Source organism: Gobio gobio, assembly GCF_949357685.1.
Source record: "Gobio gobio genome assembly, chromosome: 10".
NCBI classification, from domain to species: domain Eukaryota; kingdom Metazoa; phylum Chordata; class Actinopteri; order Cypriniformes; family Gobionidae; genus Gobio; species Gobio gobio.
The window spans coordinates 41949015-41968268 of NC_137116.1; the positions used below are offsets into that span (position 1 = coordinate 41949015).

A 19254-nucleotide genomic window follows, 5' to 3' on the forward strand; every position below is an offset into this window, starting at 1 on the left:
ACTTCAAGAATGAAAAAAGTGGCATCGGTGTGTTTTTCTGTAAAAACTGCACAACCGGAAACAAAAAAGCGCAAACTATATAATTCCATAAACACAGACTTTACACAGAAAGAACAATTCTACTTCAAAGCTAGGCCTACACACTCTTACAGAAAGTCATTAAACATTAACAACGTTTTAAGACACACAGTGACGTTTAATAGAAAAATGGCGGTGCAGGATTGTGAACAACTCCTTTTATTAGGCTATTAATCATCTGTTTGCCAACTAACGTTAATATTCTCTTAATATTCAACGTTAATACATGAACGTGCCGCGCAGCCGCACGTCAAAATACATGCTTAGATGTGAAATGGAAATAGCGATCTAAATTTTTGGGTGGCACCAAGATGCCCGGGGTGTCCAGTGCCACCCTGGACACCCCTCTGGCTCCGCCACTGAGTATAACAATATAAACGTCTTTTAATAATCCCTTAAAGAAAATGGGGCGTCTTTGACCTCGACAGCAGGGTTAGATATACATGACAGTAGAAGCAGGTGCAGGCAGTTACTTAAACTCAATGGGCTTTCTCAGCTCTTATTCATCGACATTATATTGACTCCTCGTCAATGACAAAGCCGCTAAGCTTGCCTCCCTCCAGCACTGGCTTGCATTTGCTGTGGCGTCTTATGATGGAGAGGCCCCGGTCGCGGCGTGGGGTGGACAGGCCGTTGAAGAGCAGGGACGCACACGATGAATGGTCCGGTCGTTATTGTAATGCAAAGACAAAACTCCTCCCTTGCTCGACGGAGAAGGAAGTAGGCCCAAAATAGCGCTTCTGGTTAAGAATAAATAACCGTTTTCCCGGTTGAACATCTATTCTTGGATTTTACACATTTACGTCGAATTGAGGCGGATTGGAAATGAGGGGAATTTAAAATGGTGGATTATAGCCTACTGCAACTGTCAGGTCCATGAAATTGCACGTGGTCATGGGCTTCCAGTTCCACACTTCCTAAATATTCAAATCTTCCTTTCCTCCTACTTGCTCTCATTTGGAGAAATTAGATCGATAAATTTGTTTACGATTCACAAATGTTTACTATCATTTGTGGAAACTCGTGCGATTAAATAATCTGGTGTGGTGCTTTAGCCTAATTCAAGAGCAGATGTATTTGGACTGCAACCAGGGGTAACATTGGGATTTGTCTCCTATTAAGACTTAAATGGCAGCCTACCTTCTTTACAGCGTTTAAAACATTAACCACAAAATTAAGATTGCCAAATTGAAAAAAACAAAAATGCTTTGGAAGTCGCTTTCAACAGCACCGCTTGCGCACTTTCCTACAGGCTATCGAACAGATCGTTGACAAAAAGCGTTTTTTATTTTATTTTATCACTTTACTATAGATTTAGGCTACTTTAGAGTTTAGGATAGTTGGCGGTATATCGCTAGGGGCGCCTCAAAATTGATGCGCGAGAGATGCCCCAATTGAATAGACCCTTTTCACATTTCCGGGTTTCTCAGAGGCGGAAGTCGTCACAGTTGGGTGGACTTTTATAGAGGTGAATGAGAGAATACGTTAGCTGTGTCCCAATTCAAGGGCTGCGTCCTTTGAAGGCCGTGTCCTTTGAAGTGCGCGGCCGACGCAGCCTTCAAAGGACGCACCGAGACTCGTTTACAGTGGAAGGTATAGCGGATTGCGTCACCGCAGCGCGACGAAGGCCGTCCCAATTCGTAGGTCCTTCGAAGGCTCCTTCAAAATATGGCCTGCAAATGCGTCCTTCTTTTCCCATGAAATGAAGGATAGTTGGATGGATGCTTCGCAGCCTTGCCTAACCCAGAATTCATTGCGCGCCGCGACGTCAGATTTTTTAAGAGAAATTGCCAGATTACACTTTTAAATGCAAGTATTGGGTTTCAATTTACTCCAGTAATCTAATGTATCTACTGATAAAAATAAAACGTTGACTAATATGTTACCAACATATGATTTTATATAGTTTATACTCTTTATTATGCACATAAATGGGCCGAGGTAAACATCTTTAGCTGTTTTGTTTTTAGGCAGTTGAATATAACTTTAAAGTCCAGTATAAATGTTCATTTCAGTTCTCTTCAACGTCAGCTGTCAACAGTTGCTAAATATTACAAATAATGTAACGAAATACATTTACTCTGTATTTGAGTATAATTGTGAAGTACCTCAGATTTTTATTCAACTTCATCTCAGAGGCAAATATTGTGGTTTTATGAAAAACTGACTTTTAACACATGGATATTACATTTTGATATAAGTTATCGTTTAAAAAAGAATCTAAAAATAAAATACACTAGAAATATGTCTTATAGATCAGGGATAGGCACCGTTGGTCTTGGAGGGCCGCTGTCCTGCAGAGTTCAGCTCATAGAACAGTTATGCATGTTAAAATATTTTGTTGTTTGCTTTGAGGATGTGAGTTAATTTAATTTATTCTTCCCTCTTTCTGAAAACATCTTAGCGACATGGCAGCCGTCGAATAAGTCAGCACTGCAAACCTGTTGGCAGACAGTGGAAAATGCACTGATCCAGATGATGTCCCGCTGACAGAGGCTTCACCAGGGTCAATAAAGCCCAGCTCAATAAAAGACTACAGAAAAACATTTTCTTCCATCTGTTATGTACAGTTAATTTTAAAATGTATTTAGTTTTTCTAATCTTAAACATAACTTATGTAAATAGTTGTAAAAAGTACTGTAAATAAAAATGTATAGAACAATTTATTTTTTCATTTACAAATTAATTGACATGACAAAAATAAATGTACAGAATTATTTATTTTATTAACAAATTATAACTTGCATAACAAAAATAATGTGTAGAACGGTAATATTTCATTTACACATTTTAATTTACAAAACCAAAATTTTAGTTCTCAACAATCTCTCAAGAAGAGAAAACAATCAGTCCATTCTCTCCCTGCTGTCCTCTGTCTCTCGCTGAAACTTCCTGTCCTCCCTCAGTCTCTCCATCAGCTCATCCTCTCGTCTCGTCTCCTCTTGGCTGGAGTTGCTCCTCATCTTGGTCATCCACTGCTGAACTTGGCCCTGGTGTGTCCTCAGGGATGGAGGCAATGAGGACAGTGGGGTTGTCCCAACACCTCAATCATGAAGACAAACCATGGCCAAGTTTCCCACTCCCTCACCTGTCCCAGGACACTTTCAATCCTAAGGCAGAGAAAATAAACATGTCTGTCAACAACAAACACAACAGCACAATACATTTCAGAAAAGATGTGTCTATTAACTTGCATACTTTTTATTTATTTTTTAAGTTGTAATAAGTTTACTTTTTTTACCTGCAAGGCAGGGGTGCAATCTTAAGAAAAATTAAAAATATGATGCATCAGTAGCCTACAAACATACAAAATACTCCAGAAATCATATTTATAGATACTCAAATTCTATATTCTCGATTTTTCCGGCCTGGTAAATAAATACTAATTTGCTGCCTCATTTTAATAAAGCTGCTAAAAGTAACTTGATCCATAACAAAACGAAATATTACATCAGATCACCTAACGAATAAAGCTGTGCCGTGGTAACACAGAAATAAAGACCACCGGCTTTTAAAACGTTTCGTTGGTTATTTTAGTAAATTAAAACACAACAGGCTACTTACATGTATAAGTGTTCCTCGGCCGCGGGATGGGCAGAGGAATACACTGCGAAGGATCCACTTGTTCTGGTTGGTTCTATCCTTCGCGGCCGGGGAGAAAGACGGTGGGTAGGGTTGCCAGGTCTCTGCAACAAAAGTAGTCCAAAACTCCCAATGCGATTTTCTCCATCGAGCGGCCGAATTCTCCACTGCAGTTGTACGTTTGGGGGTGTTGGAGCGGCGAAATCGTACTTATGGGGTAGAAACAAACCCGCGGAAATAATTTTTCACCCGCGGCAACAACTTAAAAGTGGTCTAATTCGGCTGAAAAAACGGGGACTTGGCAACAGGGACGGCAGGCTGCATTTGAAGGCTCCTTCGAATTGAGACAGCCTTCGTCGCGCTGCGGTGACGCAATCGGCCTTCAAATGCGGCCTTTGAAGGATGCAGCCCCCGAATTGGGACACAGCTGTTAAATATATATTTTTGGGTAGGCCTACCCATTTGCTCAAATAGCAAAAGAAATACACCACAATAGTGATTTCACAACTTTCAAAAAGAGGGAAACAAATAGCAGGATATACGGATTTTTTTTATATTGATGACCATTAAAAGTAACGCATCATCAGTCTTTGAAAAGGGTCTATTGAAACCATTGAAAAATTTGAACACAAATCTCATTATAAATGTTTCTTTCTTTAAAAATTATTCTAATATTTAGCTTACGTAGGCATAGTTTAGACTTTAGTTACTTATTCTGCTTAATGCTGCCTTTACGTGCTATCGGAATTATCGTAAATAGCCTACTAGTTTAGTTAAAAATTGGACCTCTCAAGTCAAAATTTGAATGTGATGAGCTCGTAATCACGACTTCAGAAGTGGGAAGTAGGAAATTTCCGATAGCATGTGAAGGCAGCATAAGCATAGGCCTACATCCTTCCCTATAAAAGCTCAGCCCTTGTGTGCACTGCAGGTTTGAGACAGTGGTTGCATATAGCCTACAGTTAATACTATGTATGAACAATAATAATTAATACTATACCTAATCCTGGCTTCCTCTGTAATGTCTGGAAATAAATCAGACAAAAGTAGCTAGGCTATATGAAGCAAGAGATAAACCATGAACTGGCTATGACAGAAATAGTTTAGAATGCTTTATAGGCTAGCCTACTAAAAGCAGCAGTGGTTAGAACAATTTGGAGTAGCTACTACAGCAACTCAGCTGAATTTAAAGGGCGCAAATGGCTCAGTCCTCCGAATGTCAGCCTCACTGGTTTTCAAGGGCATCGTACTGATGGGGATTTGGTTAACGGGAGAGGAGGGGGCCTTCTGTGCGGGTCATGACGTCACCATGTCCCGATGTAATCCTCTCGCGCTTGAGTCCTATCAGCAGAGGAGGGCGAGCGCGCGGGGACGCGAGGAAGCACTAATCTCTCCAGAAGGGATCAGCGCAACTAAGACGCAAACGAGACCCTTGAACACTGCAGCAGAAGTCGATTACGATTAAAACCTGGATACAACCAGCGTGTTTCAGCGATGAACGAGGGACGTGACCTCGTTGCGGGATGCAGGAGGGATACGGCGGCAGCTCAAAAGATGCTCGACGGAGAAAATGGAGCATCGTGTTTACGGACACTGTAGTGATGTTTCAGTCATTTTGCTTGTTTTGGCGGTGGTATTATTTTGAATAAGGTTGGTTGACAGCTTTTTGAAAAACAGTCGATTGTGTATTTTGAGATTTTAAAAGTGTGTTGTTTACACTTGATGTAGTCTGAGGGACGCACTACTGCAGAGGTCAGCAAAACGAGTGAGAATCATAACAATGCGCGCCCTTCGGACGGATGCTACCTTCATTGCTTTCATTCTGTCGCCTGAAATGCAATTCCTCGGTTTATGCGACACCGATTAATTCATTATGTGCTTTATTTGGGGCATTGCCATTCTTTTTTTAATTCCTAACCGTACTGCCACTGAGGCACAAAAATCCCAGAGCCTCAAAAGAAGGAGGACAATAGCCATGGCTGCTTGAATTGAGGCTGCAGAATCACCTACAGACTCCCAGAGCAGCTCTTAAAGGGAGTGAATATAGGCCACTGATTTGCCTGGTCTGTGCAATATATAGCCTAATTGGACTGTGTTTCACTCGAAATTGAAATAGAAAACAGTATAGTGATAAATTTTTTTGACGTTTTGTCTTCGGCGTGTTGTCAAAACGCATTACGCCATCCCTCTTTGCGGTACTCTTTGAAGAGGAGCCTGCTCTGGTGTGCGCGCGTCATGGAGGGTGGTGACATGGGCCCGCCACTCTGCGTGTTCACGGCGGACCTTGATTTAATATCCATACAATTAAGGCACGCGGTGAATGCCAAGAGAGGGGTCTTAAAACGGCAACTCTGTCTCGTTTAGAAAATGAGCAGCAGCACGAGTGATGCGCAGATCCGGAGTGAAGACTGCGCGGTTATTCTCGTAAAGTCACAGAGCCGAACAGGAACTGAGGCCACTTGGGTTGCAGGCGCATGATAGGAATATTAATTTTGGGAGCTGACAGGAATGTGAAATTCTTATTCAAAATACATTACTGTTTTATTTTGAATTTCACTAAGCCTATTACCACTACACTAGTCTATAGGCTATGGGGTAATTTTCAAATAATAATAATTAAATAGATTTAAGACAGTTTAATTAACAGATGCTTAATTTGATAGGGATTTGCTGATGTAGACGTTACTCGAAGGAACCACGGACACAAATGTTCAGAAGACCAGATACAGGCATTTGGTTCCCATTGCAACTCAGAAAATGCCGCAAAACCGAAGTCAATGATGCTGGTCAATATTCTAGCCTGAAAAAGGAATGGCTAATCTGACATTACTACCTGCATTATCATACGTGATCACATTTGGTCATGAATTTGTAATTTTTTAAAAAACACACAGGCCTCTTTGAAATACTGGGATGATTAGATTAAAAAAAACTGCAAAACATCAACTTAAAAGCATTGTGTAACATTTAGTACAGGATTTATTGTTTTCAAATTGTGTTCACTGTTTTATATTCACAGAGCATCTTCCATAACAAGACCTGTCACTTCCTTCAACGCTTTTCTGCTTGCCTGTCAATAAACCATTATTTCATGCAAATTTGTCGGCTGTCTAGAAATTTTGCTTCAAGTTTATATTTCTGGCCCAAAACTCCACATAATCATCCTCTTCTTGCAACTATATGGAAGTACTGGATGAGTAGAACAATATGGCAGCCAATCAATTGAGAGATTCTGAAGGAATGAGATCATTTTACTCTGTTTCAGTGATAAATTCAACACCTATTTTAACATTATATGATCTTAAGGAAATCATATAGCTATGCATGTGCCAAACATGCCCAAGAGTTTGACCACAGTATACTCCCATAGCCTATTTACTTGAATTCAGCACTCTAAGCAAGTACCAGATGTGCACATGAATAAAATGGGCTACCAATTTTACAACATTCAACCTTTACTGTAAGGCTTACAGCACAATGCTTGATAAACACTGCTTGCTCCCTTCAACTGAGCAATTCATGGTCTGAGACGAGGCAAAGTTGGAGTGTGTCAAATATTTGTCGCACTGAAAACGACCAGTAACACAACCTTAGAATTTTGATGACAAAGAGGAACCATTTTAAAATTTGGGCAAAACAAACATTTATAAAGCATTGGGTTGAGACCATGAGGGAAATACAGTATTTCTACATTTGTTATAATTAGCTCTATTTCTAAGCTTATTTTACATTTTTCAGAAGTGACATTGACATAAATATATATATCCTGGGTTATTTTGAGATTCGAAAAATAAACACATAGCAAATATATGTCCATCATCTTAAAGTTCAACACGTTTATCCCGTGTTCATCAAAGGAGATTTCTTCTTAACGTTAAATCCCTTCAGGTGGGTAAGAGCAGGTTAAACTCTTTGTTTTGTGCATCTTTGTGTAAAAACAATTAGTAGAGTAACAAAAGACAGTCTGTCCAACAAAAGGCAGTAAAAAGAACACCAATTACACCATATAGTATTATTTTAATAATGAGCATGATCAAATCTAAGAACGTGATAGATAGTGACCTTCCAATACAATGCATATTCATTTCAGGGGTGACTTTAAATGTTTGTCTTGTAACTCTTTTTTTTAATATTTTTAGTATTTCATATATTTTCATGAATCTTTTGTTATATGACTATAGAAATCTGAAACCCTCACACGGTTCAAGTCCGCTCTCCCACACACAAACACACAAAACAGCAAGCAGGTCCTAAAAAAATCACGCACAGAAACCATATACTCTTTTTTTGTTTTTTCTTACTTTTAACAGTAAATCAGTAACATTAATTTTCAGGTTACACGTTTTGAGGCGTTCTTCGTTATTGTTATAATTATATGATCCTACGTTAAAGCTTAGCAATATACTGAGGACATGGGGGAGGAAAAAAAAGCAATAAAATGAAATCTGTTAAGAAAGGACAAGGAACAAAAAATGTTTTAAAAAAATTGAAGAAGAGGTGATGCATCTAAAGTGACTTCAAATAAAAAGCAGTGAATTGCTACATCTCTCAGATTGGCTTAAAGAAACGGCGACCTCTGCTGGGCGGGATTGGAACAGTAAGTAGTTACATTTCTGCTCTTTAAACATTAAGCATGTATGGGAACAGAGTCTGAGCACCGGGCTCTGAACCATAATGAAAACATTAGTTTTTACTTTCTTTTTTTAGTCCAGCCAGTGACAATGTTGACTTCCCCTGGTTAAGGATGCATGGGATGTCGTCTCCCTGATAATGCTGTTTCAATTGAGGTATGGAACAGCCATTATTAAACGGTTTCCGTAGCTTTAAAATGTTAAGGCTCCAAGCAGGAAAAACAGAGAGAAAAAAAAAAACGTGACATAAGTGGCTCGTCACTGAACAAAAAAAAGAAAAGAAAAAAAGTCAAGTGTTACATAATTCAAAAATATAATTTTTTTATAACATCATCTCATGTCAAGACATTTCATTGTCCCTTCTACGCAGTTGCACGATTCTCCACAAATGGGTTCAAACCACTCTGGATCTACAGAATGTAAAACTGGCCTGTTACAGTTACTGATGCTGGAGATGCCCCTCCCCCCTGACCAGAGCGGAGTCTGAACACGCCCCCCCCCCCCCTTACCTCTGCCATATCACATGACTGACATACACTCTACCACCATCCCTGATACACACACATACATACATACACGTGTCACAGAATTCACTACCCACTCATGATGAGGAGCAGTGGGGCTGAAGAAACAAACATATAGGATGAAATAAAAGACAGTGTGTATAGATATCGGTTGGTCAAAGGGGGGGGGGGAGGTGTATGAAAACAATACCAAATGATAGAAAGAAAAAAAAGAAAGAAAGAAAACAAGAAATCGAAATGATGACGCGACGTTGAGAGGTGCTAATCGACTTCAGCCCCCACAGGTAAAGCAGGAGGCGCAGAGGCTCGAGTCTGACGCTGGCTGAAGTCACCAGAATTAAATAGAAAAACATAATGATTGTTTATTTTTTAAATTTCATCTTGTGTCCTCTTTAAATTTCATTTTTCAAATGGTCAGTCCTAAAACAACTGCTCATCAGCTGTAGGGGGCAGCCTTCTATTGTTTATTTCGGTTCTGGCGTTCCTGTGGGAGAGATGGAGAGAGGGAGAGAAATGGAGGGAGGTCACTTTGATGTACACTTAAAAAAACAACAACTCTTTTCATTTCAAAACACTACCACTGCAATCCAACAAATCAAAAAGTCCTCAAACCGAACTTTTTTACTTTCTCACACACCTAAAAAAGGGTTCTCACAACTTTTGACCAATCATTTCCAGTGGATATTTTAAAACATTTAATGGGCAATTTATTTATTTGTTTATTTTACGTCATGGCAAGAATAGGGTATCAGTTACAATTTAGGTAACTCAATAAATAGATGTATTTAACAGCGAACCTGCACAAATAAAATGTCAAAGTCTATGGTAACATCCAAACCAAAATTTAAAACTACTTTATAGGTCAAATAAAAAAGTTAACAATTTTTTTTAAATAGAATCATAAACCTCCCATTTTAGCCTATAAACCATTTTTTAGGAAAAGGGATGAGTCAAAATGATAAGATATATTTATATTAATTCAAAATATGATACACAGTCAAATAAAAAAATATTAAGACACCAGATATAATTTTTTACTAGCGGGTGCAGGACACTATAGTTAATTTATGTAAGTGAGGATAGCAAAATAAAGTGAACTGTGACATTATACCCAATAATTCTTAATACAGTAGACTACCACTAAAATGTATAAAAAAATTGGGAACAAAATTATTCAGACACTTTTGACCTGACCATGTTTTGCTTAAGTGTTTTTACTTTAAAGGTAGGGTAGGTAAGAATGATCGAAAACACTTTTGTCCAAATTTGTTTAAACTTTCAATAAATGTCAATACATAATTAAAATGTAAGTACTCTGAAAAAGAGAGTATAAAAATCGAGTGACTCTAGACTTTTTAAATCTGCAATAAACACCGCTCATTATTTTCGTCCGGGACGAAACAAGTGATTGGCTTGGGCGACTGTCACTCTCTCTCGCTACCATGGCTACCGCCGCTTTTGCTACAGGATCTGCCCACATGCGCGTTTGATTTGAGGAGTTCAAGAGGCTGTATTTCTGCTGGACAGGTAATCTTTCATTTTGATTATACATTTTTTTGGTTTATGTTTTCATGAAGCATGTCTCACTAGCACACGTAGCTGCCTAATATAGCTAACATAACATTACTTAGCATAAAGTTACAATGTTATACACTTAGCGAACCATTAGTAGAGATGATAAATACTCAATATGCTTAGCTCAAGTTGATCGCTGCTGTGTTGAATTTCGCAAAATGTAACTTTAGATAACAAAATGCATGTGTAAAAGCTAGTACACCGCATCCAGGAACTTTTTTTAGAACTAAGTTAGCTTTAGCTACTACCCTCTGTCTAAACTCTTTTACCATGTTCACCGGGAACTTTACCTGCACGTTTATTTCAGCCCTTGGTTTGTTTTTATATTCTCTACCTATGTTTACTGATGTTTCTATCTTGTATCTGTGTGTGTCGTAGACACTGTGTTGTGTGTGTATTTTAAACTTTACCAGTATCGTTATTCTAGCTTGATAGTAAGTACTCTTAAAAGACATCTTATTTGTTTATATTCATAATGATAAGGTTAGATTTTTTATTACATGTGATTCTGACATGATGTCACTACATGCACTTCTTCTCCGCTCGTCTCAGGTAAATAATGCGTCTTCCAGCTGAGCGGTCGGCGTAGCGTGTTCATGTGTTTTGGGGGCGTGGCTTTGGAAAGAGCCCAGAAGGGAGAAGGTGGAGTGAATGGAAATAATGAGCTGTCTTTAAAACAGTCGTGAGAGGTCTACAGACACTCAATTTTAATACTTTCTTTTTCAGAGTACTTACACTTTAATTATGTATTGATATATAAAGAAAGTTTAAACAAATTTGGAAAAAAAGTTTTTTTAACCAACTCTTACCCTACCTTTAATTGCTAATGCGACCTTTTACACCACAGACTGAACAAAATTAAGCATTGCTTGGTAATTGGTTGACCAAAATTGGTATTATCTAATAGTGTAATTACTTAAATTTAACAGCTGACAGCTGATTGTAATCCATTACATACCTTTTTATCAAAGTTCTCTGACATTATCAAAATTAATTTGTTCTGACAGTTTAACTCAAGAGTTCTTGTCATATTTTATTACCATTTTCTAAACTATAGCGAATAAACTGTTATAATGTGAGAAAATGGTGAAGGTGTCTGAATTAATTTTGGTTTGATTGATATATACACCAATCAGGCATAACATTATGACCACTGTCCTAATATTGTGTTGGTTCCCCTTTTGCTGGCAAAATAGCCCTGACCGGTAAAGACATGGACTCCACTAGACCCCTGAAGGTGTGCTGTGGTATCTGGCACCAAGCTGTTAGCAGCAGATCCTTTAAGTCCTGTAAGTTGTGGGGTGGGGCTTCCATGGATCGGACTTGTTTGTTCAGCACATCCCACAGATGCTCGACTGGATTGAGACCTTTGGAGGCCAAGTCAACACCTCAAACTCGTTGTCGTACTCCTCAAACCATTCCTGAACCATTTTTGCTTTGTGGCAGGGCGATTTATCCTGCTGAAAGAGGCCACCAAGGAATACCGTTTCCATTAAAGGATGTACATGGTCTGCAACCATGCTTAGGTAGGTGGTACGTGTCAAAGTAACATCCACATGGATGGCACGACCCAAGGTTTCCCAGCAGAACATTGCCCAAAGCATCACACTGCCTCTGCCGGCTTGCCTTCTTCCCATAGTGCTTCCTGGTGCCAAGTGTTCCCCAGGTAAGCGATGCGCACACACACCCGGCCATCCACGTGATGTAAAAGAAAACGCCATTCATCAGACTAGACCACCTTCTTCAATTGCTCTGTGGTCCCATTCTGATGCTCACGTGCCCACTGTTGGTGCTTTCGGCTGTGGACAGGGGGTCAGCATGAGCACCCTGAATGGTCTGTGGCTATGCAGCCCCATACACAACAAACTGCGATGCACTGTGTATTCTGACACCTTTATATCAGAACCAGCATTAACTTCTTGAGCAATTGGACCACACGGACCAGCCTTCACTCCTCACATGAATCAATGAGCCTTGGCCATGACCCTGCCACCGGCTCACCACTGTTCCTTCCTTGGACCACTTTTGATAAGATACTGAAGACTGCAGGCTGGGAACACCCCACAAGAGCTGCAGTTTTGGAGATGCACGTCTAGCCATCACAAGTTGGCCCTTGTCAAACTCGCTCAAATCCTTATGCTTGCCCACTTTTCTGCTTCTAACACATCAACTTTCCGTGATGAAGAGATAATCAGTGTTATTCTCTGATTATAATGTCATAATGTAATGCTTGATTGGTGTATACACACACACACACACACACACACACACCTCTTAGAACTTATAATGTATAATTCTTTTCGATCTACTGGCTGAATGAAAATGCAGTTTCTCTCATAAATATAGGGGTTACCCCGGTAAACAACGCAGCTAGGCTTTTTAGAAATGCAACTAATTAGCAGTTATGACATAAACAACATAAGGTAAACATTGTTATAATTCATTAATAGTAGATCAATAAGCCATCGCTTGGACCAAAACGTGCAAGACAGTAGAGCGTGCTTCAATGGTGTGCTTTTACTTTGAAACATGCAGTGCTCACGATTAAATCATAGCCTTTTGAAGTTTAATAATCACATTAAGCCATATCTTGTTTTTCGGTCCCCAAATTTAAGACCTTGTGAAATGACAATTAAGACATCTCTTTTACCATTTAAGATATTTAACTTTTTTTATGGCCTTAAATTTGATACAACTGAATATAAGACTTTAAAAGTAGATTACGTACACAAAGATCAAATATATTTTTAGGTAAATTGAGAGAAAAATTCTAAAATATTTAATATGGACAACTTTACTAAACACATCTTTTAGAGAATTTAGAGCCATTAGCCAATAAGATTTCCGATTTAAGCATAAATATAAATATTTATTAAATAATAAGAAAAGCTTACTTGATCCAGTCGGGATCGGTTCTGGAGAGGAGCAGGCTCTAGGTTCTGTCAATGGACATGAAAGAAAGAGTTTAAAATCAATAATCCTTTGAAACTAATCAAAAACACCAGCACTTTATCTTAGTTAAATTCTCAAAAAACAAATCCAAATTTAACATATTGTCATACATATTTCTGTCAAAAACAGAATAACAGAAATCGCATTTAAAATGAGCAAACAGAGTAAAGCCAATTGAAGTCACCAAAGGTTTTACTGATAAAATACAATTCATTAGCAGCTTGATACTTGACTAAAGCAGCAGCAGCAGCACACTAAAACCACCTCTGGATGAAGCATCAAAGACAGAATAATGAAATAACCCAAGCATCAACGGCAAAAGCAATGAGCATCGACCATTCAAAAAGACGTGTAGATGTGCACTGATCAATGGCACTTATAAACAGCTGTAACATTTACATAGGCAGTTTCTGTGACATGAACAGTAGCCTGAACCCATCACATGCTGTTCAAAGTTCTTTGGTTAATCGCCGCTTATGGTCATTCACCTCAACAGGGTCTACATAGAAATATTTTCCTTCAGTATATCCATCTCTAAACCATAAAAGACGATAATATCAAATAAAAAAAACACAACCTGCATCAAAATTATTTCCCAGTCATGTGCTAAACAATGCAGCTATTAAAAATACTCGTAAAAAACCCGCTGGATTTTCAAGATGCGCATTAAAGCATGCACGTTACCTTTCTTACCACTTCTTCCTCCTCCTGCCGTTTCTCGTAGTGTGAGAAGTCATCGAAGATAGAGGTGGTGTGTTTGTAGGTGGCGATGATCTTCAGCACCTGCTTGGCCTTCTCCAGAGGCACCTCCTGCGTGTCACGGGAGTTGGTCACGGGCTTGTTGTCATTGTTCTCCAGGCGGATGTGCCTGAGCTGGCTGTTGGGCACGTCTTTAACAAACAGCCAGTCCACATCGAATTTGCCCTTCCACTTGTCCTGCGCCCAAACGCCAGCGCTGGTGCCGTAGTCTACAGGCGAACGCATCTCCGCCACGCCGCAGAAGTGTCCGCTGCCATTGACGCTGAACAGCAGGTAGACGGGACCCTTGCCGTTGATGGCCCGAAAGGCCGAATCCAGCCGCTTGTTACCATGTTCCGTGCTGCACCAGATGGAGTACTTGATGGAGCGGTGGATGTCGTCCTCCGAGTAGCTCTTAATGATGAACACCCGGCCGTTTTTCAGGTTCCAATCGAATTCCTTGGGGTTGTAGCTGTGCGCTGCACGCAGCTTTTCCAGGACCGGGTGGGACTCGACAGCACCTGAGCCCGGAAGGCCGCCTCCGCCACCGTTGCCGACCCCTCCGCCGCTCGAGGAACCGCTGCTGTCCACGCTGCCGCCCCCGCCATATCCGGGGTTGCGGTTACGCGGGGCAACCCACCGGGTTTGAGGGGGAGGAGCAGGGTTGTGGTTCTGGTAAGGCTGCGGAGGGGGCGGGCCCTGCATCGCCATCTGCTGGGCAAGTGATTGGGCAGAAGGCATGGGGGGCTGAGGCGGGGGCGGCAGTCCGTGAGGGTGAGGCGGTAGGTGACCCTGGGAGTGGAGGGGAGGCTGCTGGTGGTGGGGCGGCAGTGGTGAGGCCACTTTAGTCACAGGCCCCTTATTATCCCAAGTGCCAATGTCCATGTTGTGTTTGATGGGCGGCGGGGGCAGGGTGCCTCCAGCCATTGGCATCCCCGGCTTGCTCTTTATCTTCAGCTGCTGAGGCTTGGCTGGTTTGCTAGCGATGGCTGCCCAGGATGTGGGTTTGGGGGGCGGTAGCCCCATAGGAGTCCCACCATTACCCGTGGCTACCGCCGCGACTGGCCCTCCTCCGATAACCGAGCCCACCGTCTTCACCCCAGAACCACCTCCAGTCACATCGCCACCGATCTTTAGTCCCACCATGCCCTGCTCTAAGCTATTCATACCTGGCGCTTTATTCAAGGTGTCGCTGGGGAAGCCCGTTTGCCCATCGGGCACCAGTGTGCCACCTAAAGAACTAGGTGGGTAACTGTAACTGCCCCCATACGCAGAACTCTGAGTCTGCTGGCCCTGGGAGCCGCTCGTACCCCAGGCGGAAAACGCAGGATTTTCAGGGAAAAAGTTAAAGCGGTGTGGATAGATGCTACTGCCCAGACCACCAGGCTGTCCAAACACAGTGTCATGCATGAAGTGATGGTCTCCATTGCTGAGGGGGGCGTACGGAGTGAGGTACGGGATCGGTGGGTCTCCACCGGTGGACCAGGGGGCCTCGCTGAGGGGGTACGGGAACCCAATCGAGGGGGCATAGTAGCTAGACAGGTATGGGTCGGTCATGGATTGGTAACTGTTATTCTGGGGGAAAACCAGAAATATAGATGTTAGAATAATAATGACAAAATGCAAACTAAATATACTCATTTCAAATAGGATAAAAACTAATTAGACACAAAACACTGCATATCTCTATGGATTTTATTTTAAACTCCCAAACAAATTAAAAATCATGTTATAAAAATATTATACAATCCGTTCATTTTAGATTGTACTGTGGTTATGGAAATGTACTGGTATTTTTTTATTACAGAAAAATGTAGTGGTTAACAACAGCAAAAAAATTTATCTTAGAAACAAACTCATTATACTTTGGTGAAAGCACTGAGTGTGTTTACATAGTAAAAAAGAATACTTGATTTTTAGTGTAATATGCATGTAAAATTGTCTATCTAAACATCCTTGAAATAACATTTATCGGAATAGCAAAGTTGTGTAAAAAAAATGAGACTCGTTTTCAGAGAACGCGTGTTAAATAAAATGTATTCTCTCATTTTCATACCCCAAGACAAACACAAAAACACATTTCTCACCGGATTAGACTGGCCAGTGAGGTATGGTTCAAAGTCATTGTCGTGGACCGTTTCCTTCTGATGGAGAGAGCCATTTTGCACTGAAATTAAGAATGACATTTAACATCAGGGGTACTTTTCAGTCACTACATCTGATAATAAACCCAAAGCATGCGCTAAATCCAACAGCCTTCTCTTTCCTGAGAAAAATATCACTTAACTAGAGCTATGCCACTTACATTTTAGATTTTAACAACTGATGAACAACTACAGTAATATGCAAGTCACCACACTGATCTAAGTGAGTCATTTACCACATGTTCTGTCTGAGTACCACGATACTACAGACACACAGTCATGGATGAAGAGGACAGTCAACAAAAAAAAACTCGCCCAAGGGACACAAATTCACAACTACTACAGTAGTTAATGCTACAGAGTTATGGAGCATAATCTATTTAATGTGCTCAAAAGCCAAGCTCTCAATGCCATGTTAATCCAGCAGGAGCAGTTCTGAACTCCAGGAGGAGGTATATGCTCCATCAGGTGATTGATTGAGCTCTCAGACAACATTTGGAGGATATGGGACAAACACAGCAACCAGCCCTTGACTTGATATGTCACAGAGAAAGAAAGCCCAAATTTCACTTAACATACCATAGCTAAGAGTATATATGATGGAGAAATTAGATTCTATGCGAATTGATGAGAAACAATATCCTGGCCGTTTTACATCTTGATCTGTATAAGTTATATGTATATTAAAAGGCAAACTTACCTTTAGCATCTTGCCCTTTGGATGTCTTCCCATTCAGTAGGTGATCAGAGATGGACAGAAACAACAAGACAAAACATTAACACCCTTGAATCGTTGTTTTAAACACAAGCTCTTCGTGCTTAACATGTAAATACTTCCCAATGTTTCATCCTCTTAATCCACATCGACTCCATCAGAGCATCACCAATAAATCAATGCACTTGCAGGGGTCGCTCAACATTCGTTATTAAAAAAAACGGGGGGCTAACATTGACATTTATTTAGTCAATCAAGGAATTCTACATCAACTCGGACAGCTAAATATTTCGTCGACCAGCCGAATCAGCCGAAGCCCAGAGAAAACTGGTTATAACTCTCGGAAGCTGATATGAGAGATTGTGTAAATACATTAAGGAATTAAGAAAACGTCTGTTTGGACAGAGGAAACGCGGTGTACTATTCAACCAAACGAGTGGAAAAAAATGCTAACTGGTTAGCCATCGCGCTTGTGAGAGCAAGGAGGCAGATGCCCGTAATGTCTCCGCAGAAGCGGCGGAGGCTGCACGCGCATTCCCTGCTCCTCCTAAAGGCCTTAGCGACGCCGTGCCACTCCAACCTACCTGTGGGTCAATACTGGTGGTAGACATAATTCATCAAGAGGGCCTCTTTAGATTCAGCAAGAGTCTTGCAAAGAAAAACTGAAACAGCAGCGAAGGTGCTCGGCGTAACCCGAAGCCCGTGGGTTCCTCTCGGCTCCGTGCAGGCTGAACTGCGCTTTTTTCAGCAAGTTCCACGACTTGATTCTGGCGATCCGGTCCTCTCGAGCGCACTAAAAGTCCAGCCTGGGGATGTTTCCGAGAGTATTAGAGGCTCTGCGGTTTTGAGGTTTAATCCAATGCTGTCACAAGCCGTGTGTAAATTAATTTCAAAGTGTATATATATTTTTTCCTCCTCCCAGCCCGCAGTTATTGTGCACCTCTGTTCACTTCCGCCCAATGGCCGCTCCATCCGGGATCTGCGCGGAGGGACTGACGCCACATGGACCGGGTGGCCATCAACCTGAGAAAATTGGGGGAAAAGTTATTACTGCATACATATCTTATTTATCTTAGAAAATGAATTTCATATTTCAATCTAATAATTACCTCGATAACTTTAAAGTGTAGAATATTTATGAATTGCATTTTTTGACATTGACATAATTGGATATTAGCTATGTTGGCATAGGGGCCAATACTGTTGTAATTGTTGGTTTACTTTATTTTAGTGCTGTATGCACACACACACACACACACACACACACAGAGAGAGAGAGATCGATCAGGCATAATATTATGACCACCTTCCTAATATTGTGTTGGTCCCCCGTTTGCTGCCAAAACAGCCCTGACCCATCAAGGCATGGACTCCACTAGACTCCTGAAGGGTCAAGATGTTAGCAGCATATCCTTTAAGTCCTGTAAGTTGCGAGGTGGGGCATCCATGGATCGGACTTGTTTGTTCAGCACATCCCACAGATGCTTGATTGGATTGAGATCTGGGTAATTTGGAGGCCAAGTCAACACCCCAAACTCGTTGTTGTGCTCCTCAAACCATTTCTGAATCATTTATGCTTTGTGGCAGGATGCATTATCCTGCTGAAAGAGGCCACAGCCACCAGGGTACACCATTTCAATGAAAAGGTGTGGTCGGCAACAATGCTTAGGTTGGTAGGTGGTACCTGTCAAAGTAACATCCACATATGGATGGCAGGACCCAAGGTTTTCCAGCAGAACATTACTCAAAGCATCTCACTGTGTCGGCTTGTCTTCTTTCCATATCCTGGTGCCATGTGTTCCCCAGGTAAGTGACCCGGCCATCCATGTGATGAAAAAGATTTTTTTTTTCCATTTCTACCATCTTCTTCCATTGCCCCGTGGTCCAGTTCTGATGCTCACGTGCCCACTGTTGATGCTTTTGGTGGTGGACATGGGTCAGCATGTGCACCATGACTGATCTGCGGCTATGCAGCCCCTTATGCAACAAACTGCAAAGCACTGTGTATTTTGACACCTTTCTATCAGAACCAGCATTAACTTCTTGAGCAATTTGAGCTATAGCAGCTCGTCTGTTTGATCGGACCACACGGACCATCCTTTGCTCCCCACATAAATCAATGAGCCTTGGCCGACCCTGTCACCAGTTCACCACTGTTCCTTCCTTGGACCACTTTTGAAGACCACTGCAGACTGGGAACACCCCACAAGAGCTATAGTTTTGGAGATGCTCTGACCCAGTCGTCTAGCCATCACAATTTGGCCCTTGTCAAACTCGCTCAAATCCTGACGCTTGCCCATTTTTCCTGCTTCAAA

At 41.2% G+C, this 19254-nt stretch overlaps 1 protein-coding gene and 1 long non-coding RNA gene across 3 annotated transcripts; both read right to left on the reverse strand.

The window, feature by feature from the left end:
- Positions 1-2779: 2779 nt before the first annotated feature.
- On the reverse strand, positions 2780-4881 carry LOC307133099. The gene is made up of 2 exons (XR_013817365.1): positions 3643-4881; positions 2780-3188 (listed from the first exon to the last, which is right to left on the reverse strand). It is a non-coding gene; the product is annotated as an uncharacterized lncRNA (long non-coding RNA).
- Positions 4882-6609: 1728 nt separating this feature from the next.
- ythdf1 (YTH N6-methyladenosine RNA binding protein F1) lies at positions 6610-17919 on the reverse strand. Of its 2 annotated transcripts, none has more exons than XM_079827240.1 (6): positions 17524-17919; positions 16925-16949; positions 16168-16247; positions 14027-15655; positions 13285-13329; positions 6610-9299 (listed from the first exon to the last, which is right to left on the reverse strand). In XM_079827240.1, exons 1-6 carry the CDS (start codon positions 17548-17550, stop codon positions 9273-9275), a joined length of 1833 nt encoding a protein of 610 aa, XP_079683366.1. In that variant the 5' UTR covers positions 17551-17919; the 3' UTR covers positions 6610-9272. The 2 variants fall into 2 exon arrangements, with proteins under 2 accessions (XP_079683366.1, XP_079683367.1); XM_079827241.1 differs by having other exon boundaries at positions 6619-9299; positions 14036-15655; positions 17524-17909.
- Between the last annotated feature and the right edge of the window lie 1335 nt (positions 17920-19254).